This window comes from Glycine soja, chromosome 2 (assembly GCF_004193775.1).
Source record: "Glycine soja cultivar W05 chromosome 2, ASM419377v2, whole genome shotgun sequence".
In the NCBI taxonomy this organism is placed as follows: domain Eukaryota; kingdom Viridiplantae; phylum Streptophyta; class Magnoliopsida; order Fabales; family Fabaceae; genus Glycine; species Glycine soja.
Window position 1 is genome coordinate 48,047,361 of NC_041003.1, and position 26,702 is coordinate 48,074,062.

Here is a 26,702-nt window from a genome sequence, read left to right on the forward strand (position 1 = left end):
AACTGCGTGAACTACACCGTCAACATCCGTCACCACTCCCCCCTTTGCCTAGAGCCTCTCTCTAGCGGCAGGGATTGCTCCGACTTTGGCGTCGCTGTCGAAGGGGTGTAGGGGTAAAAAATGTAGCTGCATAGGATGGGGAAAGAGCCGTGAAACCTTCAACTCGATCCCAATCTTTGCTTGGTTCAACCCTTCCATTCCGCATTTTAGAACCTTCATCGCCTCGTTGTGAAGCAAATCTCCCGTTTCTTTGACCCAACTGAGCTCTTCGTTGATGGCGTCAATGTCGGCGAGGTCATACTCATTGAAGTTGGAGAGCTCGGAGCAAAGGTGGCAAACAGAGGACTGGAGCGAGGCGAGCATGAATCTAAGGGTGGATTAGGGGCTCTGGAACATCATGTTCAATCACAATGACACTTTATTTTTTTTATTAATAAAATACTTTATTAAATTAAATATAAAAATAAAAAAATTCGGGTGACATGCCATATCATTGATACCTCTGACGTGATTTCATACGTGTATCATTGACGTGTTCAACTGTTGGACACATCATCATATTTTGGATGGACATTAATGACAAGAATCTTTAACAAAATTTTTGAAGTTTCAGGGACCTGACCAAAAACAAAAAAAAATTAGGGATCCATTACAAAATTCAAGTATATTTCATGGATCTCCAACATATTTAAGTGAAATTTGAAACCATGAACCCATCACTTATAACTTTATTTTCTCATACCAAACTTCATCACTTCATACCATCTTCTGTCTTTTGTCTGTCCAGCCCAACACAGCCCTAATGGGTAGGATTGAGAGGTGGGGATTCGGCGAGGTTAAAGGTATTTTCATCCACTCCATAGTAGGGTTTGGCTCACCATAAATATGATTTCCGTTGACTTGATTATGTGAACAGGAAGCAATAATACAAATAACAATCATGTAAACTACTTTTTTAGAATGCTTGTTGTGTTGCATCATTTATAGCAAAAAAAATATTCTTTTTAAAAATGAAACTGTAGAGTAGAAAAATGATTTCATAGAAATTTAAAGAGAAAATAATAGTAAAGTCAATTTTATAATATTGTTATACTTTTTATTTATTTGTTATTTTTTTAGTTTTGTAAAAGAATATAGGATGATACTTATTATTGAACGAGATATATTATTAATATTTATTGACGCGGTCGAGGTGGTGCAAGATGCATCAATAGTTCTTTGTTGAATTTTACAGGAAAGTTGCTATATTAATTTGCATTCAATTTTCTATTAAGGAAAATGTTAAACGAGCCTTGAAATTTAAAAATTTTATAGCACAAGTTTTTTGGTTTCGCAATTTTGTGAACATTTTAGTTGCTGCTGCTCCCCAAACGAGAGCCCATACAAAAAGTATGGACAACATGATGCTATTAGGGTTTGTTTGGGTGTATGATGGCAATGATGCTTTCGAATGATTCTTTCACACCCTTTTTCAGTTTTCTACACTCCTTTTACATTCTGGTCTATCTTAATTTCACTTCCTTTTTTTAATTTAACATTTCATTGTCGTTTTGCATTTTAATTCATTTACATGTGGAAGGAGAGTGGGAATTCCAAAAACTGAGAGACTTTATCTATTTTGGATGTAAGCATATTCAAATATCTATGCTCTATATTAGGTTGTGGACATATGAGTGGAATGTGGGCCTCGCCGTGGAGTGTTGTGTTCTGGGCCTTTTTTCTTCCAAATACTGTGACTGTTTTTTTATGCATTAAAATACTATGACTGTGTACATTTTTACACGGTTAAGCTATCATAAATCATCTTAAATAAAAATATATGATTAAATAATGGTAGTGTAATCTTTTTTTATTTTCAATACATTTTAATTAAAAATTGGGATAAAATTGTGATAAAGATTAGAGTGTATAGTAAGGGAGTGTAACTGAGTAGTAGATTTAAAAGATACATGAGTGATTGTAATTTGTAAATATTATAAGGATAATGTTAAATATTTACACGGTTAACCAATCATTAAAAGAATTCTAATTTCAATTCTTTTAGATTAATGTTAAATAATATGTATTATTGTTATTTCACTTATCTATAAGGATAATTTAATCTTATTATTTGCTGTTTTTATATTTTTTTTGTCTCTTTTGTAATTTAGACTTTACACATATATTTAATAGAACTGAAACCTCTTCATCTCCCTTTGCACTCATTACCAATATTATTCTGAAAGTACTTGTTAGCATTCTTAATAAATAAACTAAAATGTGAACTGTCTACAGCTAGCAAGCCAATCTCATTGATAATGAGAATTTTACTTTATCAATTCACTGGAATAACTAATGTGATATTTTCCTAGGTACATATTCGGATAATCTAATTGTAGAACTTGTATTATACACTATTCTTTGCATTAATTTTATGCCACATTGATAAATGAAGATTGCGTAATTTGAAACCATCTTGCCGAGACCGAAAACAAACGTACGTTTTGTAACAAAAAAGACTACGTAATTATATCCTTCGGTTTTCTGAATGAACCTGTTATCCTCATGTAAAACCTGTCCCATTTCAAAGTCAAGTTATGCCACAAGATCACACACCCTTTTGACAATGGCATCATTGGTTGACGAGGTCGAAAAAAGTTAACCGTAAATAGAGATAGAGAAAATAATAGATATAATAAATTATACTGTATGATAAACAAATAAAAATTAGATAAAAAAAAAGATTAAATACATATTCATAATAATCCAGTGAACCCACCCTCGACGTCACTATACCAATTTTATTTGGAGGGAAAAGTTTTATTGTCTCTTCTACAATCTTCTTAACGTCACGTATTTCAAGGGGTAGGTATTTTTGGTAATTGAATAGAAAATTACTCCTATTTCAAAGGGGAAACTAATTGGTCAAGTGCTGATTAGGTAATTAAAACGAATATCTTTAAAAACAGAAAGCAAATCAGTTTATTTATGCAAAACTCTACAGTCCTCTAAACATAACAGACAAAAAACTAAATAGTGTTCCATTTGCTGTGGTGTTATGTCCATGATTTGTAAAGTTGATGAGCATATCTATTTTCCTATTTATAATAAGTTGCTTTTTGAATAAACAAACAGGTCATTTGACCCCAAGGAGTGATGTATACAGCTTTGGAGTTGTGTTGTTAGAGTTACTAACAGGAAGGGGTGTAGTTGAAGACGATAGACCTGGATTTTCAGAAGAAACACTGGTGGATTGGGCAAGACCATTCTTGAGTGATAGCAGAAGAATTTTGAGAATCATGGATTCTAGGTTGGGTGGTCAATACTCCAAGAAAGGAGCACAAGCTGCAGGAGCACTCTTACTACAATGTTTAAATACTGATCCCAAATATAGACCAACTATTGTAACTGTTCTAGCAGAATTAGAAGCAAAACATTCCCCCTCAAATTCATTCCCAAGGACCCCAAAATCTGGAACTGAGAATCATACAACAAAGCATTCTAGTGATCCCCACAAGTCAGCTACAAGTAGTAACAAACTATGAACTGTCTTTCTCTATGTTGACTAATGCTTCTGCATCACAAAAAGTGCTTTGTTCTTTCAATTTTGCGACTAAGTGAATAATTTTCATCTCGGGCAAAGCATAATTTTTCATTATTGGAAAGCATTACCATGCTTAAACAGCTTGATGCTTATGATATCATATAAGTTGTATCAAATGTGAAACGGTATAGTTTCATTTTTGAGGAGTTGAAAAGGGTATATAGTTAGAAAAAACAAAACTTGTAACTTTTGCACCGTTGTATTTATTGAATTTATCTATGTAGTATCACATAATTCTTCTTTCTTTTTACTTATCATCTCTCCGAAATGAGTTGTAAATTGTTCTAAATGTTTTAAATTTACTTAGGCATCTCATTAAACAATGTTTGGTTGCCGTAAAAAGACAAACCTTAGACAAACTTCACTTATGAAATTATGTATCTCTTTAAAACGAATACATTAGTAAACTGAAACATTAGTTAAATAACACTCATGATCACAATGCATCGCTATGGAGGTAAGAATGTTTAGAAGCATGTAGGAAAATATCACAATATAGGAAGCAAAATTGGCTCGAGGCTTAATCATGGCTGTTAAATCTTGTTGAATATTTTCGGCCACCACATCTTAATGGGAACAATTTACGAAGCAGAATGTATATTATGTTAGCAACCAGAATATAAACGGTAAAACTAAGGTAACTATATCAGAGATACCTCTGTTACAACTTACAATGCTGCAATCTAAGAAAATTAAAAATAAAACTAGGGTAACGGTTGGAGACTTGCTCCTTACAAGATGAAAAATAGGAGAACAAATAACAGAAGTTACAGAACTATAGCTTCTTTACTCGATCTTACCAATTTCCTCATACCTCCTATTCGTTTACCACACCCATCATATAATCCTCTCTCTCTCTCTCTCTCTATCCCTCCCTTGGCCACCTGTCATTTTCTCTCTCCTTCAACCACATCCATACGTAACACTCCTCCCCACTTCTGCCTTTTGTGCAATTTGCTTATTTATTCTTCCATATCTCATACCCATATTCATTAATTTCACTTCCCTACCACTTACCATAACCATACATAAAGTGCCTATCATACTATAGTGTAAAACTAGAGAAAACAAAATTTTGTACAAGGCAGTATCCCGGAAAGAATATCAGTAAGCAGCAGCTTGTTACACATTTTGAAGTATGCTGCTATCATTCATACATACTGCACAGGAATCAATGTCAATGTATATAGTGAAAAGAAAAACTACAAAATTGGAGGTTCACTCTTCTTTTGTGGTGCCCCCGTGATAAGGAGCACCGAACATTACCTAGGTGCATGCATGCATCACAAAGGTTTCCAAGAACTTCAAGTAATGAGAATAAATATCTCAGTAGCATAAAAACCATAGAGGTCACATCTCGTATCTTCTTCTCAGTAACTTGATCCATAAATAGTCTGATCCTTCTCAAATTTATCAGGGTATTGTATTGCCAAATTGTAGTACTAATACTGAACATCATAAAGTATATTTACTGCTGCCAACCATACTGTTGTTGATTGCGGTTTCCACCCATCATGTTCGAGCCACGACCAGCTGCTGAGCCCCCATATGGACCACCTTGTTGGGGATAATTTGGAGCTCCAACATAGCCGCTGGCACCACTGCCACGAGGACCACCACCAGGCATACTATTGGACCCATAAGGCGCCCCCCTCCCTTGAGGAGGATAAGGTCCACTGCCATAACCAGAACCACCTTGACCTGCTCGATTTGGGTGACTGTATCCTCCACCTGGGTTCCCATTGGGAGGATATCTTCCTGGCCCACCAGATGGACCTCGGGGCTTCCCATAATGATGGGTAGGTCCTGCAGAAACTTGGGGTTGAGAGCCATGAATTGGTTGGTTTGGTCCTGACCGCATTTGGGCATGTTGCCCAGGCTGCTGAATGGGGGGAAGACGAGTGTGTGGCTGTGGGTGCTGCATTTTCTGACGCTTAGCCATTTCTTCATTTTGCCGTTGTTGTTGGCGCTTTTTCTTTGTCTGAAACTCATGTGATGACTCGTACTTGGGTAAACTAAGCCATACAGAAGAGTACAAAGTAGAAAAGTGTTGACCAGGAAAGGATTAGTAAAGTAGAAACAATAAAGTAAAAAGGAAAGGAATGAATGAGACAGACATTTAATTTATGGAGCACAGACATAGACACGGAGACCGTGACACCTGTAATGTCCAATTATATATATATTTCAAATATAACATTTTCCTATTATAACAAGTAAAAAAATACACTTGGAAACAGACATCATTCACAATTTGGGCTCAATGTTCCCTTAAGTTAAAAGGGATCTAATCCATCCATCCATCTAAAAAGCAAAAGGAGACAGTGATGACTTATATGGCATTTTGCTGTCAATCTATCACACATACAGCAAATATCAAATAGAGAGATACTGTTGTCTCATTATTAATATGACACACACACACACGCACATAACAAGTAAATTAATATCATACACCACCAGTTTCCATATGTGAAATAAAAAGCGAGTTAGCCGCTCCTTTTGAAGGCAAAGGAAGTATGCAAGTTGAGAATGAGAAATGAAGAGGGTGAGTTTGTCTTTCTAGTTACTAAATTTGAAATTTGTCTTTTAAAAATTCCAAAATAAATTTTTATACACTGAAGATGTGTCCCTTTGTGGCTGAAGCCGTGTCAAAGCATTGTCTTTAAGTGTTGGAGCCGCAAAAAAATTAATATTTTAATCCAACACCGGAGCAGAGTGTCAGAAACGTGTCGTATGGGTGTCGTACAAGTTAGTGTCGGACACGTGTCAGTGTCGGACACCCCAATGATGAGCAATGTCCGTGCTTCATAGCATTTAATCCTATTTCACATAATTTCAAAGTAACATTCTCAAAATAAATAACTTAATGTACATGGAAGGTCTTACCTCTTGGGATCGCATGGTAATGGATCTGTCCAGAAATACTCAGCATCAAGTGCATCTTTCGCAGTAATTCTCTGTAGAAATCAAATTGACAAACAAAAATTAAGACGCAGATCATGAGAAAATTAATTATCATAAAATCATAAAGCCAAGTGGCAAATAATATTTTTTTTTGCTTACATTTATAAATTTATAATTATCTTTGTTACAATAAATTTTCAGATTACACCAAGAACAACACAAAACTTCATATTTATAAATGACACAAAAATAATTAATTACAACAATCGTCTCAACTAGCACTATGCCATCAATGTTTCTTTTCCACCACTTGTATCACCTTACATAAGTTTCTCACAAAGGAAAACAGATGTATAACATTTTTATCTTAAGCTTACTGAGATTTTTGTCAACACATGATATAATTAATAACAAAACAACAATTGTAGATACAGTTAACCATGTAAAGTTAAAACAGATTGAATGATAAAAGATAAAACTGGAAATATTTGAAGCACTTAAAATAGCAATGCAATATCATTTAACAATTAACAAATCAGACTTATAAGTGAAGAAATGATACCTGAGAAGGATCAAGTGTCAACATCTTCTCCAACAATTCCAGAGCATGATGATCAAAACTATAAGTCATGGGGAAAAAGCTATTAGATATAAAAAAAACCCTCGAAAATGGAGTACATGCTAACTATTTTGGTGGATAAAAAAGCCTATATGCTTTCTGATACTCTTGCTTTTATACTTACTGCCTGAAGACATCCCTCAAACGTCTTTTCATCGGCCTTGTTGGCATAAATTTATTATAATAAGGTATCTTGGAAACCCCAGGCCAATTGACTTCATTTGGTGCTCCACACAGCTCATATATTTTGTTTAATTGTTCTGGCTACAATAATTGCAAACAAAACCTGTATTACATTTAAGCTGTATGAAAAATTATCAGGAGGATATACAGTAATGCCATGTATATTAAAAGAAAGATCCGGAGAGAATGTAATGACTAAATAACTGAAAAGTATTGAGCAGTCTAGATCCAGCAATGTACCCAAACAACATCATTAACATTCCATCTTTTCTTGACGATTAAATATAAAATTAAGTTTAAAATAAAAAATTTGTCCCCACACCTAACACTGTTTTTCATGTTAGTTTCTGCCTGGAAAACCTCTACATTTTGGTTCCTACATTTACAAATGAAACCCTACTGTTTAATCAGTATCAAATTTGGAATCTTTACAAGATACTGTTCTTTGTTTTAGTTCTTGTAACAAAAAAAAAACACTGTCTTGGTCCCTACATGAGAAAAAAAAAACTATATTTTGATCTCTACACCTGACACCATTTTTTGTTTTGGTCCCTACTCCCTACATAAAAAATCTCTAACTTTAGCAATCGACAGAGACCAATTTATAAATATTTTTTCATGTATAGATTGTGGACCAAAATGTACAGTTCTTACAGGGATTACAATGAAAAACAGTCACACCTGAGGAATTTTTAATTTAACCTAAAATTAACTTTCCATAAACTGCATATATTCAAAATTCAAAATCAAAATACATAAACATCATTGACCTCCTGATTGAAATGACATTTTCTAAGTTAAACAATTAATTAGCTTGGCACCCGAAGATAGCAATCAATGTAAAGCCATTTAAATGAAAACAGAAAGGTTATTTCTGCTCGTGGCAACTAGGCTCAGATATGTTTACAATGTGCAGTAAAAGAAATATGGCAGCAAGTGTCAATAGATTGAATAAGAGTTGGAATGTAGAGAATCTCTTCTTGCAGCCATTTATGTATAACTTACTGATGATAATATACAAGATAAAACCATATCTAGCCCATAATCAATATCACATCAATCACTCATCAATCTATATCTAATTTCTCTCAATTATCATACATAGAACATCACTAACCTCATCTTTTCCAGGAAAGATAGGCTTCCCTTGAAGAAGCTCAGCAAAAATGCACCCAACAGACCACATATCCACAGCTGGTCCATACTTTGTTGTCCCTAGCAGCAACTCAGGTGGTCTAAATATATATAAAGAAATCAATACATGCATTGGCCAATCTCATAGATCATGATAAAAAATGACACCAATTACCTGTACCATAACGTAATGACACGATTTGTAAGATTTGCATTTTGGTCATTAGAAAATGATCGTGCCAGTCCAAAATCTGCAAGCTTAAGATTTCCTTCATTGTCTATAAGAAGATTTGAGCCTGCAACAGAACAAAATACATCAAATATGAAAAATAGATTTAACATTATGATGTAAGAACATAATCTTTTCAATACACAGACCTTTGATATCTCGATGAAGTACTTGATTTACATGACAATAGTGAAGCCCCGTCAAAAGCTGTCTCATGTAACACTTAGGAAGGGAAACACAACTCAGACAGCAATACAATGAACAACTATTATATATGAAATAATACTTGGTATTAACAGTAATACCTTAATTTGGGGAACTGTGAATCTCATCCCAGGTCGGTCAGCAAGACCAGTTAAATCATGGTCCATGTATTCAAAGACCATATAGATGCCACCTTTATATTTGTTACCATCTGCAATCCCCAAAACAAGAATGAAAAGCAGATGAATAAGTTTAGTATGCAAACCACAAAGGAAATTGAAGGAATCATGGAAATTCACACCACTAGAACTATAAACCATATTATGTGCTACTGTCCAGCAATTGGCTAATTAAATGAGAATAAATTACTTGCCTGGCTTCCCCTGTTCATCTTTCTCAGGACCTGAAAGAAATAACAGAATTTGATATATAGAACAAATTTTTAAATCCTAAATCATTTAGATAAAAAAGTGCATTAAGATCTTGAAAAAGGGCACCTTGAGAAGTCACAATTTCTTTCAGCTTGATGACATTTTCATGGTGTAGTTTCTTTAGAATTTTGATTTCTCGTATAGCAGTTATAGGAAACTGCAATGGCAAAATTTACAATACAGTTCAGAGGAGAAATTGTAGCAACAGATTGTAACTGTAACTTCCGATTTAGGTTGACTGAGTAGCATACAATGAAAAAAAGTTGTAAAAGCAGAGGAGAGTCAGGAGACTAAGGAAAGTGTACAATTGAAGCAAAACACAAATAAAATATATTATGCACTCATAATGTAATAAATAATGAAATATTCAAATCAAAGATATACCCCCTCTCTCTCATTGTCCATTCGTATTTTCTTCAGAGCAACAATTTCACCAGTTTTGATCTCTTTAGCCATGTAAACCTGACTGCAAGGATAAATATATGAAGGTATAGATCAGCTCACTTGAGAAAGTATCAGCAATGAAACAAGATTTTTTTTTCTCTGACTGTAAATTCAAAACAAGAGCTTAAGGAACATAAAGGGATAAAAAAATTGCATTGCTATGAACAAAGCTAAAACTAGACAACATTTTAAAGGTGTGATGGAGTTTGGAACTAGGTCCAAAGAAGAAACCAATGTGGCAAAAAGTACTACTTCAGAAACAGACAAGAGGACAAGACACCAAATTGCACAAGATAAGCAGCCAAATAAACCATAAAGAACCAATCAAGGTTTTAAATGACAAGTAACTGCAATTGCAGCCACAATGCCAAGGTTTTAGGGGTCTCTGCAACCACATCACAACCACAATTGTAGCTGCATCAGCCACATTTGTCTATAATTTCCCACAATATCAAGGATCGCCATTGAAACCATAACCATGACTGCAATTTAAAACCTTGGAACCAATAAATTATTGTTTTTTTTTTAAAAAAAAAAAAAAGAAGAGAGACACACAGCAATTAAACCTCGAAGCACCCAACAAAAGATAACTATGATGATTTCTCCACTGATAAAATTTTCTGATTGATAATTAATAGCTACATGATCAAGAATTAAGAGTTCTAAAAACCTAATCTTTAAGTTGTTTTCAAGTTCAACCTAGCCCAACAGAATCTCTCCAATAATCCCAATAGAGTATTGCATAGTAAACACGCATAGTTACCATTGACTTCATAAATTTTCATATACCATTTTCGCAAAGACAACGCAAACAATTTGTTTTTCATAACGTAAAGCTTAAGCAGTAGATAAATTGAAACAAACCCATATGTGCCCTCGCCAATTTGCTCCAATTTCTCGAAGCAATCAACACTTCTGGATCCCCAAATGGGTGATTCATTCACGTTCAGTTGCCCTGGGGCTGCAATTGCCATTGCTCCCTAATCTTCCAAGGAACGAAATTCGAAAGCAACAGCGAATCGAATGAGTCAGGGTTCCTCTAGGGTTTCTCGCGCGCGAAATTTTTCTAGAAAGTCTCTCGCAAGATCGAATAGCTGATATTTGATTGCTTTAAACTGAAAGTTCTAGTTTAGAGAAAAAATAAAACAAATGTATCTCTGATCATTGATATATATATATATATATATATATATATATATATATATAAACATATGTGGGTGGGGACCATTCACTCTAGTTGCTAAATGCATTAAATTAATTGGATTACAAAATTATTAATCTTTTTTTTAAGATTCAATTTAAGGATATTATGTATTTTATCATTTAATTTTAAAAAAATTATAATATTCTTAAATTAAATTTTAAAAAACAAAATCACCAACGATTTTATAGTCTAAATTTTTTTTGTGTTAAATGTTAATTACATTCTAACTAAAGTAGAAACTAACATTATTCGTGTGTGTATATATAATAAAATTCACTTTAAAAAAATTTATCCATTGATAAAACATGTCATTGATTAGAAATATAATAAGTTTAATTGAAATTTTTACAAGATCAAAACATAAAGACTCTATAATGTATAATTATTGATTAAATTTGAGCAAATTTATCATTAATGAAGAGTTAAATTACTTGCATAAATATCATTTATTATATATTTTTTTCCAAATAATAATATTAATATCTACCTTTGTTAAAAATGAAGTTATAATCCTTATTTATAAATAAATTTAAAATAGTCTTTTGAAATTAACTTTTTTATTCTTATTGAGTATAGCATTAAATTATATCTATTCTCAACTTTATTTTTTTAAAAAAATATTTTAAAATATATTTAATAGAAAATAGTAATTAAAAGTAATAATTTTATAAATACGATGATAAATTTCAAAAGAATCCATAATTTTAGATTTAGAGTAGTAATAGGTTTTTCACTAAAAGCGTGTTTCATAATATTTTCTCAATTATGTATCACTTTGAAAAAAGATAATTAAATTTATGTGATAGACTCACATGTATTTTGTGGGAAAAGATATTAAAAAGTAAATAATTTTAGAAAAACTAATTAAAATAAATATATCAACAATATAAAAAAAATAATAATATTTTAACAACCACAGACTAAAAGAAATTAGTAGTAATAAACATGATGGAAAAATTTATTTTACAATAACTAACAACTATATATTTAATAAAAATCACACTATTTTAATAAATTTAAAATAATTTAAATTTTGACAAAAAATATATTAAAATAGTTATTTGTAAAAATACAAAAATTAAGTGCATGTTAACATTATATCAATAATAGCAAAAATTAACACTCAAATTTAGATAATTATATATTATATATTCCTATTTATTATATTTATATTTTTAAAAATTTATAATTTTCATATAGGTGATGTATTGCTATTATTATTTGAGGAAAAAACAAATCATAATAAATTTCAATAGACTTTAATTTTTAAGATAAAATTTGTTTAATTAAAATATAATTAATCATTTTCATCATTTTTAATGTAAATATATTTAATTTTTTATTAAATATTTAAAATTACTAATTTTATTTATATATACATATATTTTAAAAAATAATAAATAAAATATATAAAAAAATTAAACAAACTTATGCGATACACGAGTTTAAAATCTAATAATGAGCTATATTATACGTGTTTTTTAATGTAACGATACAATTCGAGTTATGGGTGTTGCTTAAGGTGGTACGATTGGCTCCTAAATTTGATTTCACCCAATCATATTGAATTAGAATTTTTTTTAGTATTTGGGCCGAACCCAATTAAATATGTTTATGTACGTTAGGTCCATACTTTGTTTCTTGAACCGTGAATTTAACATGTTGCTGTGACGTTTTATTAAATGAAATGGCATATTGTTAACATTTTGAACAAGTTGTGATTACCTATAATGTAAGATAGACTTATGAGTTGATAATCACTTTTTCGGTTATTGAAATCAAATACTTCTTCAACAATCGCTAGAAGTCTTGAATGTTTGGATGATGTGCGAAGCAAATGCCAAAGTTTATTTATTAGTGAAAAATGTTAAGCAGATCTAATTATAAATGAGATTTAAAATAAATTTTAAGATTTTTTTAGTTTAAATAATAGAGTAATATATTAGGCCTTTTTGTTAATATATATATGACATTTTTGTTAAAATGAAGTCCTTTCCATTTTATAAAAATATTTTTTTTGTTAGTGAATCTAAAATTTGAGTTTTAATTGTTTTATCCCTAGGTCGGTGAGTCGTGACTAACGTCACACTCTTTTAAACACATTTCTTTTAATTGTATCAAATCAACATGTTTTTTAGATAAGGCACTTGTTTAGGTTTTGTCATTTTATTTGATTATTGTTATTAAGAACCAAAACATTGTCTATCCAATATTGTTGTCTCGCCTTTCTCGATGACCCTTAGTGCAATCTCTTCCCTTGGGCAGTGATTTGAAGGATCTTGTTTATCTACAACTAGTTTGACAGGAGTTTATCGATCACCATCAAAAGGTTCTTCAAGACTCTATGACTTGGGTTAACTCGTGAGCGTAGATTGTGATCAAACGCACCCTGTGCAAGTCATATCACTCAACAACTTGTTCATCTACACAACCATTGCTCTACCTCCCCTTTGTTTATGTCACCCTCATCCTTGGTGGTTTTGACTAAGTGTTGAGACAAGACCAATATTATTATTATTATCTTTGATTTTGGAGATACACTTTTGAAAAAAGATAATTTGAGTATTTTTGTGTTCATTGCTTTGGTTCTTAATAGTAATAAAATAAATAAAATTTGATACAATGACTGATATAAAAAATATGATGATGTGGTCCAATAAAAAAATGTGTAAAAGTATGATAATATAAAGAAGAATTTTACAACATAAAAAATATATTGGCACATAATATAAAATTGCCTCTACGTAGCGATTTTTTTTATAATTATATAATTGATTGAATAGTACTTTTAAATCTTTTTTCAACACACTTATGTTAGACAGGAGGTTTGGGTCTCCTCAAGATTTTTCTTTTAGAAAAATAAAATAATGAAAAATATTTAACCTCCCGTTTCTATACGACATGTCTTCAAAGTTTAAAGTCCACCATTCCACCAACACAATCCATGATGGTCAATACTATGGTGTTTGGTAAAGATAGTTGACTTTGACTTTGAAACACAATTTCCATTTGTTTTAAGGCGATGATACCACTAATCTAATTTTCATATAAGGATAATGGGAGGAATGCCATCATTGTTATCTTTATTCTTGAGTTTAAAGTAAAACTTCATTACAAAAAGTTAAAAGACAAAAATAATAAGTGATGTATTTAGTCGAGGCACTATGAATCCAGTGCAATTCTATAAAGTCACATGGCCCAGTGCAAGGATGAAGATAATGTTGATAAATGTTGAATATTTTATTTTATAGCCTTGCTAAAGTCATTTCGCTTTCTTGGCTACAGAACCAATTAAGGTGTTTCCCTGAGCTGTGCTGATATAGTTGGCAAGTAAAGAGGACATAAATATATGCAAAAATGTGCATATATTTTAATTTAATAACTCAGAAAAAATTATACATTCATAGATAATATCAAAAGTTATTTTATATTGTTATTTAATAGAAACTTATTATATATAATAAATTTATTAATTTTTAAAATAATTATCTTAAAATAACTTAAATATAATTTATAATAATAATATAAAATTATTTTATACTGGATATACACTAAACTCAATAACTAATGTGCAATCCATTACTTTCTAGTCAACCACTTATCCCCTCATTTTCTCATAAAATAATAGTTTTATATCAAACAAAATTAATACATAGGTTTGTTTAAAAATATACACATACTAGTCTCAAAAAGTTGACAGAATAAAACAACACAAAATTTTATATAAAACAAGATTTTATATTTAATAGGTTATAAGTTTTAATCTCTACTCATTTTTTTGGGTACCTTAAATATATTTTTTTTACAAATGTTTTTTGAATCTAGACAGCTTTCTTTATCTTGAACCAGGACATATTCTTTCCCCTAAATTTTTCTGCACCAAGACAAAAAAATCCTTATTCTTTAAACAAATTTATTTTCGTCCACTTAATTTTTAGTCGCCCCACTTAATCTCGAGTTGTCCGTTAAACATATTATAAGTAAAAATTTACACGCTCAAAGAAGGTACAAAAAGGACAAAAAGTAAAGGCCACTACTATAACTTCAGATTAATTATACATGTATAAAACTTGGGAGATTGCAATCAAACTCAATTAAAAATTGATTGATGATAACATATTCAAGAAGGATCATTATCTCATAGTGTTAGTAATTTCTGCTGCCACGAAAAAATAGTTGATCGAAAGTGCTTAATTTGTGTGCTTGGTGAAGGAAGATTTTGGATCAGAACCAGCTTATTTCCTAGTCCTAGGTTAGCCTAACTTACATGTACATACGGGATTAATAAATGAGTAGTGGAAATATAGGCGAAGCTTCTTACAATTATGTAACTTAATCATAATAATTTGTATATGTTTGCATATATTTATTTATAGTATTTGTTGTCAATTTTTTAATTAATAATCATAACTTTTATTTTATTTTATTATAATTTTTCAGATCATTTTAAATTTCATTTAAGATTATCTTTAATAATTATTTTGTGTATTCAAATTTAAATAACTTTGATTCATATGAATAAAAATAAACTTGTCAAAATGAATCAAAATTGGTGATCCCCCACAATTTCGAGTTGGGGTAAACTTTTATTATATTTTTTTATCATCTTTAAAAATGGATTTGATCTTGCTCACCTAAGTTGAATTTATGGTGGTCCGGATTGATCCATCTAACCCCATAAAACGTAGAAAAACAAAATAATAAACATGAAATGTTTTTGTTATTTTTTAAAAAAATTTATTATAAATTTATAATTACATGATTACTGTAGATATTTGGCTTACATTCCATGACAAGATATTTTTTTGCTTGTTGATATGTCTTATGGTAGGTGTGGTGAGTGGATAATGAAGAATTTAATTTAATTAGTATTTTTTTATTTTTAAACTCATGAAATTTAAAAATAATGTTATCATTTGATTATTCAAATTTCTGTTAAATATTCACATTTATTTTTTCAAAATGGTTTTCTGCTGAAATTTATTTTATTTTAAAAAAATATTTTTTATTTTATTTTAAGTGGATAAGTGAGTTTATCCATTTAATCCACCAATCCGTGATGGACCAGATTATACCAATATTTTTATGACTTAATGGAAAGTGAGTCGGATTGAATTGATCCTTTTATCAAATTGGTTAAGATGAGTCAAGTCCAATAGACATAATTATCATGTTGTGACACCTCTAAATAAAAAACACTTATTTATGATACTATTCTTGACTTGTCATTTTTTTTGTTGGTGACAGCTTTATTAGTACAAACTTTTGAATTGTAATGTTGTCAATAATATTTTAGTGCAATCACTCCCTTTTCTCAAAAAGATTAGGCTGTTTTCATTCTTAATCCAAAAATAATTTTTTTTGTTTATCTCTATAATTATCTATTGACTAAGAAATATATTCATTTATTGTAAAATTTGTTTTAGAATTTATATGATCACCTTTTATTCTTCATCAATTATAATATTTTTTAAGTCAACTTGAAAAGATAAAGGTGGAATTTCATATTTCTTTATGAAATCAACTAATATTTAGGATTGTAGATTGGATCAATTCACACCACTAATACTTAATGAAATCCCACCAAGATGTTATGGGTGGTTGTTAGGATTAAAAATTCAATCCATATTGGTTTGACATTGCAAATGGATTTCCTATTTGGCAAATATCTGGGTGAAAAGATTTATGTAATGGAAACATAGGAAAATTCCTATGGTCGGGTTAAAGAATTTGAAGAAATTGGAAGATTTTTTTATTAATAGAAGGTTTAGAATTTTGCATCTAATTTTAAAAAATAAGATTATGCTGATTGAGATGTAATCTTTAGGAAAATAAAGGGAATATAAATTTGAGAATAAAGAAAGGGAATACAAAGTTGAGAATTTGAGAAAATAAATAGATACAGGAAGATGAAAAATGTTTGAAGTAAAGTTTTAAATAAAATGTTATGAATTAAGGTATTCATAAATTAATTTTATTTTTATACATCCAATCAATTTTTTCTAATAAGAAATTGACATGTATGGTATTTTTTTTCTTTTTCTTTTACAATAATACTTTAAAATTTATCCTCGTGAAAGAATTTCATTACTATATACTGGCAAGTATACCAAATGTCTAAGTAATAAAGACTCGAAAGTTGTATTTGTATTGGATAATTTCCTATTTATAAGAGTAAAAGATAAGATGAGATATAAAAGATAACTTTAAAAGAATGTATTATTTGTGAATTTATCCTATTTTACATGATGTCTCACGATGACAAGTCTATTTTACCTATCTATCTCTTAAATGTCTTTGCAAAAGTCAATACATAAAATGCATGCATGAAGTTCTAATTCTAGATGTTTATTTTGATGCATGGGCATAATGCAATCATTCTATGTCTAGTAATGATTGTATTAAGATATCTCTTCCTTTTAGTTCTATTAGAAATTACATTCTGTCTAGCGACTAATTCCTAAAAGATATGTATACAAAACCTTCCTTATTTTTCTGTTAAGGATTATCTTCTGTCGAGTATCTAACCCTAAAGATGATGCAAGGATGAATCATGAATGAAATTAAAAGTAAGAAAGGATAATAGGAAAGGAAACACCTATTTGCATTGATAAATATGAAGTGTATAATACATCTTTTGTTTTTTTCGGCCTGTCAGACCTTAAATAAGGGTTTAATCTCTCATAGCCATAAGGGACCTTACACTAGCAAAGGGTTATAGGAACTAATGAAGGAGAAGGGATGAAAAAAGGAAACAAAAAATATCAAATTTTAATATTTAAGCCAAAAATAACTATTAAATAAATATTTTTAAAGATATTTTCAATATATTTTTATTATAAAAAATAACTCATATTTATTACTTATCATATATTTTTTATTGAAAAATAAATATGATAAGGATAATTACAAGGTATTATTGTAAAGCTCATTAACTAATAAGGTTCAGCATAGATGATTTAATTTTTTAAAAATATCAACAAGGTTCAATTTTCTGATCCTGTATATGAAGAAAATTTTATTTAGAGAAACAAAATCACTTTAGTGATTTCTACCCAAAAAATTGTAAAATTCATTAAAATGCCATGCATGCAAATTTTTTTATTTGAAGTAATTGATTGGATGCAAAATCTTTTCTTTATTTTTATAGTTGTCAATTTTACCGTTTGCATCTCCTATTATTTCCGGACCCTGTTCCTACTGTTTACCTTTTTATTTTTATTTTTAATCGATATTAGTTCTTAAAAAAAGGACATTAGTTATTGAGTTAAAACTCGAATTTTAATTAAAAATAACACAAAAAAGATACAAAAGTTGCCATCCCAAAGTTTTATCCAAACAAAGATTGATGATGGCATAAAAGTCGAGATGAGACCCACAAAACTAAATAGCAACTGGTGCTTATCCGAGCAACCGGAGCTATGACATTGCAACCCTTAGTTGCCTCTCCAATGTGATAAACTTGCCACTAAAAGCACTTATTGAGTTGTTTTCCGTGAGCAATTTATGTTAAACTTGTTCTTAAAGCAGTGAAAATGACGTAGCATTATAATCAAGTATGAAAAACTATATAAACTTAAAGAAACTATGAAAAATTATATAAAATGATTTTTATCAACTCGTTAGATATTTGCTTTATTGGAGTTTTCCTAAAGTAGAAAAGGGATGCATGCATGCATCTGATTCTCTGTATGTCAATTGTAAGTTCGTAGTTCAAAATAGATAACTTAAGTTTAATTTCTGAGTACGTTTGTAGGTACGTACTACCATTTTGATCATGATCTAAACCTGACATTTTCAAATTCATTTCAATACACTTACAAGCCAAGAACTAAACTATTAACTAAAACGTAATTAGACTCTAGATAAATTTCTCCATAAATATTTTATACATGAGAAAATTTAAAAAAAATAAAATGAATAAAATTTTTCCGATATGTTAAAATCAATATATACACATCAATTTTTGAAAAACTTAAATGAAGGAATTTCTGTAAAAGTTAAGTATATAAACTGATTCTAACTTATCGAAAAAACTCGATTCATTTTTACTTATTTTTCTCTCATATATGATTAGTTACAGAGAAGTTTATATATCCAAGAGGAACCTTAATTTAATTATTCTCTTTCCAAAAGAATTAGATCCTTCAAATGCAATAATTGAGGAATGTTTTGTTGGTAGTGTACAGTGGTCCTGCTAGGCAAATGAGGGCCAATCTATGATAAAGGAATTGAAGGTCTTCGGTTCACGAACACTCGAGTGCCAAATTAAGTCAATGGAATAAGCTAGATAAGGAATGAAAGTGAGGGTGTGAGAGAAAGAGAGGGAAAGAGTGATGAATTGATATTACTACAAATAAATGGAAGGTTGGTGGTGGTGTCAACTTTAGCTTGGACTACGTTTTGAGTATAATCATGTATTTATCCTTATGGTTGTGATGAGTTGACTTGTTGTATATTGATCGTGGATCATGCAAGTCCACATTTGGTTGAAAAAAAATAATTATGAAAAGATAAGAATGGCTTGATTAGATATCTTATGTGCTAGTAATCATGATAGTACTCATCTCGTTTCTTGAACTAAATAGTTTTAGCAGTCAAAGTCACATGATTCACAACATTAATTTGTTATTGAGCCTCTTACATGGGTCAAAATCAAATACTATAAGATAACAAAGAAGGCATTATATACTTGATTGTTTTGCTTACTGATAATCTAATTGCATATTTTTCTCCCTAAATGCTTCATGAACAAGTTTAATCATGTGTGCATTTTTATCTAGGCTTTGGTTTTTTCACAAGTTGATAAGGCTTCTTTAGTGGAGGAATAGTACTCATTGACAATCCCCCACATGGGTCTGCATCACATTTTGGCACCGGTATATTGACTCTTGATTTGTGGGGAACCCAAAAACTTTGCATTATTCTGATGAATTGCTCTTCTAATAAACAAGCCATGTCAATCTATGTACAAAGATCAATCATGGACGGTTAAGGTTCTCTCCTGAAGTTTCTAATCCAATGATTGATACCATACCACCCTACACAATTTTGATAAGATCTGCAGCTAAACCCTTTGTCCAAAGCTTCATGTGTGGTAGTGTTAGGGACCCTTTAAATTGTAGCAAAATGAACTGTAAAGTGTAAAAGCCATACCTTAAAATTCCTTCTAGTGTTTTAGGTAAAACCAGTTATGTGTAACTGATGCACCATAACAACTCAGCAAAAGTAAACCCAAAGTTTGAGAGTAAAAAGACTCCTCAAGAGACTTTTTGTACAATTAAGCAGCTTTGTCGGCAAGTTGCGCATAGTAGGCCCCACCTTTGATTAATGGGAAGAGAAATGTTGCTACATATATAGTTGCACACTTTAAAACTACTATGCACCAACAAACCTTTTGTGATAATTTTTCTTTTTTTGTTGAATTCAGGATATTTATTCTCTAGACTCAAACATTAATTCCATCAGAATTAATAATTATTTAAGATTGACTTCTCTTAATAAATGTTTTTTCATATACACAAACTTAAAAATTGAATCTATGATCACATGTTGAAGGTACAAAATTATCTGTTAATCATATCACACCATAATTATACCTTTTGTGATAAACACAAGCACTAGGTAACACCACCACCAAAATACCATTATTGAAAGGCCTTGTACAAATTGTTGGCCCTACCAACAACCCTTTGTTTTTCTCTGCAGAGTTCAGTGTCCCCAATATTCTGTCTTACTCCAACTAGCTCAGAATCATATATATATATATAATACTTAATCTTATGTTCTAGGTAGCTAAAGTAAACCAAAGAAAGTTGAAGATGTGGCGTGTTCTAGCTGCAGTGACAAGAAACCTTCAGAGCACAAGAAAGAGTTCCAAGGTGGCAGATGAGAGCATGTTTGAATCAGGAAACGGTGTAGAGCTATTTGGACATGAGAGGGGAAGAAGATCACAACATGGTTGGGGGCTTGTGTGTAGCATTCTTCAAGCCCCCATATCAATACTCTCATGTGTTTCTCACCCTCAGGTTAATAATAATGGCTCTGATGGGATTTGGGTAACTACTGGGGAATTCTCATCACAGGTGTCTGAAATGAACCATCTCATGGTAAGTGATAGCATGAGATATGCAATTTTGATGTAGGGAATACTTGTGAATGCCAATTGTGTTGCTCTTGGTTTCTAAGGACAACAACATCACATAACTCCTCTTCTCTTGTCCTCATTTTTCTTTCTCTTCTCTGTTTACAGTTTGGATCATATATATGTAATACACTAGGTGATTGAATGGATCAGCCAAAGTTATGACCTACTTTTTTGTGTGTATTTGTTTTCCCCCCATTTTTTCATTGTTAATAAACAGGTGTATGTATGTCTTTTTTGTATATATCACATGTATCTTTCACGCAACAATCCTGTTTGAGCATAGAGATATAATCATATAAAAAATTGATGACCCCCCTCCTCCCTCCCTCTTTCTCCATTTTCATTTTCATAGAGATATAATTAGAACACATATATGGTTAAAATAAAATGATAAAAAAAATGCTTAAAATAAGAACAAGAAAAACATTTTGTCAGCATAAAACATATGACTAGGTTCATGTCCTGCAAAGACAGAAAATATTGAAAGAGTTTGGCTTTAAGCAGTGGATGCCTTTTTCCTTTTGGTCATGAATAAATGTTTATATAAAAAGCACACAAGCCACTTTGCATTGGGATGGCTAATTTCTGTTTTACTTATGTAGTTTATATATATATATATATATATATATATATGTAGAAACTTTTACTCATATAGTTAATATGGTCACAGTTCTTTGTTGTTAAAGCAAAGCTTCTAAGATCTAACTTGCAGTATACGCGTTCGTATTATAAGTTTTGCAAGCCATGAAGATAATTATGAGTGGGATTGTATGTGTTGACTGGTATAATGACGTCAGGTTGGGGAGAATTCTCATGGGATGCCTTGGAGTTAGAGGAAAAGAATATGAAAAGTAATTACTAATGTTTTCACTTTAATTAAGTAGTGTCACTATTTTTAGGTGAAATTAGGTAGACTCACTATTTTACGAATAAGTAGAGGTAAAAGATCCTCTCTGTCATTTAGGATTTAGCTTTAATCTGACTCTAATTGGTTATGGCATCCTCTATTGTTCCAAACCTATTTTCCCTAATTAAAAGAGTCGCAATTTTACTTGTAATTTTTTTTATGAGCGTTAGTGCCACTTTTAACACATTCTTTTAATGCATTCTTTATTTTTAGCTAAAATTTATTGAGCTAGAAGTGTAAAATTATAAGTGAAATTCATTAAATAAGAAATGAATCTCGTATAATATTGTAATTTCTAACAAAGTTAAACTAATAATAAAGAATATGTTAAAGTGCATGTTGCTAATTAGCTTTTTTCTTTCTTTGATTTTAACTTCCATCATAAAAAATTATTAAAAGGTTCAGAAACATCAAATATTCATTATCTCAATTAATAACATGCATTTAGATTTTTTTTTAATTTATGAACAAAAATAATAACATTTAATTATATATTATGTGATGATTAATTAGAACCACATAATTTAAAGACGTACTATCTAATAATTTCTCCTCCCATCCCAAAACAAGAAAGAATCATATCATATGAGTAGAATATAATCAGGTGATTTCACACAACATTTTGAGGAATAATAATGCTTGAATTACTAAATCAAGATAAATAAAAAATGCTAACACTAATCCTTCATTTAGGGGAGAAAATAAATAAATATAATACAAAATACAATGGCAGCAATAAAAATACACAAAATCTATCGTTTTGTTTAAGGTAGTCCTAATCAGGGCGGCGCATGGGGGCACCAACATATATAGAATAATTCTTAGAAAGCAATTGGTGATTCATCATGATAACCCAATTAGTTGAAATTCATTTAATCTAAGGCTACCCACAGAATGCCATATTCAAAAAATTGAAATTATTGATGCGAATGTGAAGGTGAATTTGGATATTTTCCGTTCATGAATAAATTAAAGAAAGGATTCAACAGTATAATACGTGAAAATTAAGGGAATATCTAAATGTAATTTTCACTATCAGCTTAAATTGCCTCTTGATTTAGATTTCTCTTTCTCATTCTTTTTTGAAGATTTTCGATACAGCTTATTATTGATTACAGTTCTCCAAAAGTCGTCTCTCTAAGGGAACTTTGATCTTAGGGCTTACTAAGTGAATGAAATTAATCTTAACTATATAACTATACACAAATATATATATTGAATATTACTTTATTGAATCTAATTTGTATCACCTATTTTTATTATATGATTAAAACTAAATTCTTCATGTCCTCTCTTCTTTCTCTTCATACGTGCGGCATTTTGGTATGTGAGAGGCGTTATCATTACAAAAACTCGTGACCTACTCATTTCTCCACTATTGCAACTACCTAATTAAGCTCTAACTCTCTGCACAGCTTTATTTTCGATAGTGCTAAGATTAATTGCACTTTTTACTGAATTTTCAATAAAAATAATTTCGTAGTGTACAATGTATTTGCTACAATAGTCCACATGCAAGTCTCTAATTAATGCAAGACAGTGGAATCAACAAGCATTAATTGATCAATCACAAAAAAAGTATTGATTTAGTTAGTTGAGTAGGATTTAAGTTAAACAACTATTGTGCATACTTATTTGTCTCTCATGTTTCTTTTATTTTTGATTTTTGTTGGTGGAACACGTCTCCCTTTTTTTGTTGCAGCAGAAATGAATAGGAGGAGAATAAGATTATCTAATTATTGCTTCTTCCGACTTGAGTTTTGGTTTTGGCTCCCTCAAGCTGCTCTTGTTTTATTCTTTTCTTTTTCATCAATAATATTTCTTTTTTAGTGTGTCTTAAGATCTTTGATGTTTGAGGTGTCAACTTAATTGAGATTTCTTGCATTATTGTGAAGTTCACCGAGGTTCATTTAAAAAAAGAAGTTTCTTAACAATTCAGTTTTAGGTTTAATTTTGAATTCTTTTGCTTATCAAACAACATATTTTGAGAAGTATAAATATATTCTTATCATTGACATCTGTTTATATTTTACAAAATTAGTCTTTTATGGATTAATTAAGCCAGTATATACTACTAAAAAATTCATTTTGTTAGCCTAAGCTTTGAGGGATTGATTTTAAGTTCAAATTTTTCATTAAATTATAAATAATTACTATATAATAAAAATACAAAAGTGTAATATATATATATATATATATATATATATATATATATATATATATATATATATATATATATTACACTTTTGTGATATATATTATCCTAATGCTAGCTAAGCCACATTGGCAAAGGTTTTCCCACGTTTTTCAGCAGTTATTATTCAAAAGCACCATGATTTGTAGACATACATATCTATAGAGGCATATTGCTGATCTCCACTTTCTTAATGAGTAGTGATGCCTACTATGAAACTGATGATAATCTTTTGGTTTTACATATTCACCATTAATAGTAGAAGCTTTGCTGGACTTGGTTTTATGGTCTTACCCTTTACATTGATAAGTTATTCAAATTAAAATTTGTCTATGTGGTTGGTTTTGTCAGTTATCTGATATTAATTAGCTAATGAAAAGAAAAAGAATTATTACCTACCATAATTTTGGCCACTTATATTTCCCATCATTACTTGCTAATTGTTTCAGCAATAACGGGGGAATCGGAGAAAAAGGGAGATAAAAGGAGGCAATAGAGAAAAAAACGAAGAATATGATTGGTAATAACATTGAGTAGGAAACAATGAAAAAATAGTCAACTATTATGACTTTTATCTTTGTCATCTTCTGTCTTAATCTGAATTTGACGCCAAAATGCATTTTGAAATGATTTATCTATGCTGTAGTAGTTTTTTTTATATATATATTATTGATCAATTAGAAATCATTTTATGATTTTAAAATAGTTATTAAGAAAGTTAACGATTTTATAAATTTACATAAATATTTAAGGTAGTTTTCAATATAAAAAGTTTTAGACAAAAAATAACATATTTTTATTTACTTTTTAAGGTGAAAAAAATTAAAATGAAAAATATTTATCAAAATAGTCATATATTAATGTGATCAATGAAAATAAAAAGAAAACATAATAATGTTAAAAGTTTTTAGATAATAAACTATACATTTATTTTCACTACCTTAATGGTTTTAAAAACGTTTTACTCTCCGAAATATAATATGCCTTCACCTTAAGGGCATGTTTAGTTTAAAGAAAAAGGTGAAAGGAATGAAAGTGAAAAAAAAAATAGAAGATTAATGAGATGATTTTTGAAATTATTTAAAATGAGAAAAATCGTTAATCTTTTTCTCTTGTTTAATTATATAAAAACAAAATTGAATAAACACAAACAATATAAATACTATCTAAAAATGAAGACAAATTAATCTTTTTTTATAAAAAATAGCACTCATTTCTTTACTTTTCCTTCCACTTTCATACAGATTAAAAATAATGTGAATATAGCCACTTACGCTTCCTTTCTCTCACGTTATACATTAAACCAAGCCAATAGAAAGATATAAAAATTGTGTTTTCCGTGTTTTGTTATTTCCTTCCTTCCTTCCTCCATTCATCAACCTACCAATTGTGAGAAATAAATATAAATTTAAATGCAAAAATAAAATCATTGACATGCTCAGTCATGTACACAGGTGATAATTACTGTTACCCGTACAATTACTGTTATCCGTAATAATTGGGTTCTGAATTTTCCTTGGTTTATAATTTGGATGATCTTATTATCTATTCCATTGATTGACATTAGTAAACCAACATTTAGTGAATGCGTTGAAGTCTTTATTTAGTGTTATTTTGTTTGGAACCCTATTTCTGTACTAGGTGGGATACATATAATTACAAGTTTGAATTACTGAAAATCTAAAGAAAATGAATGGTTCTTCTGACAAAGCACAAAAGAATACATTCTGGTAAACAATAATTAAACATATACGTGGACATCATCTACAACACTAATTTTCAGAAATACACGAAACATTTGCAAGTAACACATTGTTTTATCCCCCACCACATATATATTCTATGAGGAAGACAATCTTATGAGTGATAAAATTTTATCTTTAAATATTTAATACAATTATATATACATGATCCTTTATAACTTAATATTAAACTTTTATTTGAGTGAAAAAATGTTGAATAAATTTCTTTAAAATAATACAAAAAAATTAAAGCAATCTACGTTGGTTATTCATCATCCATTTGAAACTGGTTTTCACAATCAAACCATATAGTTCAGTTCTGTGTTAGAAGTAATGGTTCATCATTCAAGTATAGCATGCATGCTAGAATCCGCCCCCAATAGTGTGGTTTAATCGAAACAACTTCATGAACTCAGGCTACATAGTACGATGAATTCTTGTAGTAGCAAATCAATAAATGGGATGGTGCTAAAAAAAGGCATCAACAAGCGATAACGATTTTCTCTCTTCTTGATCATGCACCGAGTGTTGTATTGTCTTCTGGCTTTCTTAAGATAAATTCGAAGTCAAAAGCCTACCCATTTATTTATGTTGCCATCTTTTTTTTTTGAGGGAATGTTACCATCTTTTGTTAAAGAACTAGAATAAATTACTGCCAGATGCAACAAAAAAAAAAGGTTACATAGGGTATAGATCACATTTCCGTGATTCTCTATTAATCTCATGCAACTATCCAGCTAAACTTTAAATCAATCTATTTGGAGTATTCTCAAA

The 26,702-nt window shown here is 30.1% G+C and overlaps 2 protein-coding genes across 2 annotated transcripts; one reads left to right on the forward strand and one right to left on the reverse strand.

Moving 5' to 3' along the window:
• Positions 1-4,203: 4,203 nt before the first annotated feature.
• On the reverse strand, positions 4,204-10,876 carry LOC114400829 (cyclin-dependent kinase C-2-like). Its single transcript, XM_028363476.1, has 12 exons — positions 10,599-10,876; positions 9,675-9,756; positions 9,357-9,447; positions 9,233-9,262; positions 8,961-9,070; positions 8,805-8,877; positions 8,602-8,722; positions 8,410-8,527; positions 7,234-7,373; positions 7,053-7,110; positions 6,473-6,543; positions 4,204-5,598 (listed from the first exon to the last, which is right to left on the reverse strand). The coding sequence occupies exons 1-12, from the start codon at positions 10,706-10,708 to the stop codon at positions 5,052-5,054; spliced, it is 1,551 nt and encodes a 516-aa protein (XP_028219277.1). The 5' UTR covers positions 10,709-10,876; the 3' UTR covers positions 4,204-5,051.
• A 9,805-nt stretch (positions 10,877-20,681) lies between these two features.
• Positions 20,682-21,352, forward strand: LOC114400838. The gene has a single exon (XM_028363483.1). It carries the CDS (start codon positions 20,760-20,762, stop codon positions 21,081-21,083), a length of 324 nt encoding a protein of 107 aa, XP_028219284.1. The 5' UTR covers positions 20,682-20,759; the 3' UTR covers positions 21,084-21,352.
• The last annotated feature ends 5,350 nt before the right edge of the window (positions 21,353-26,702 follow it).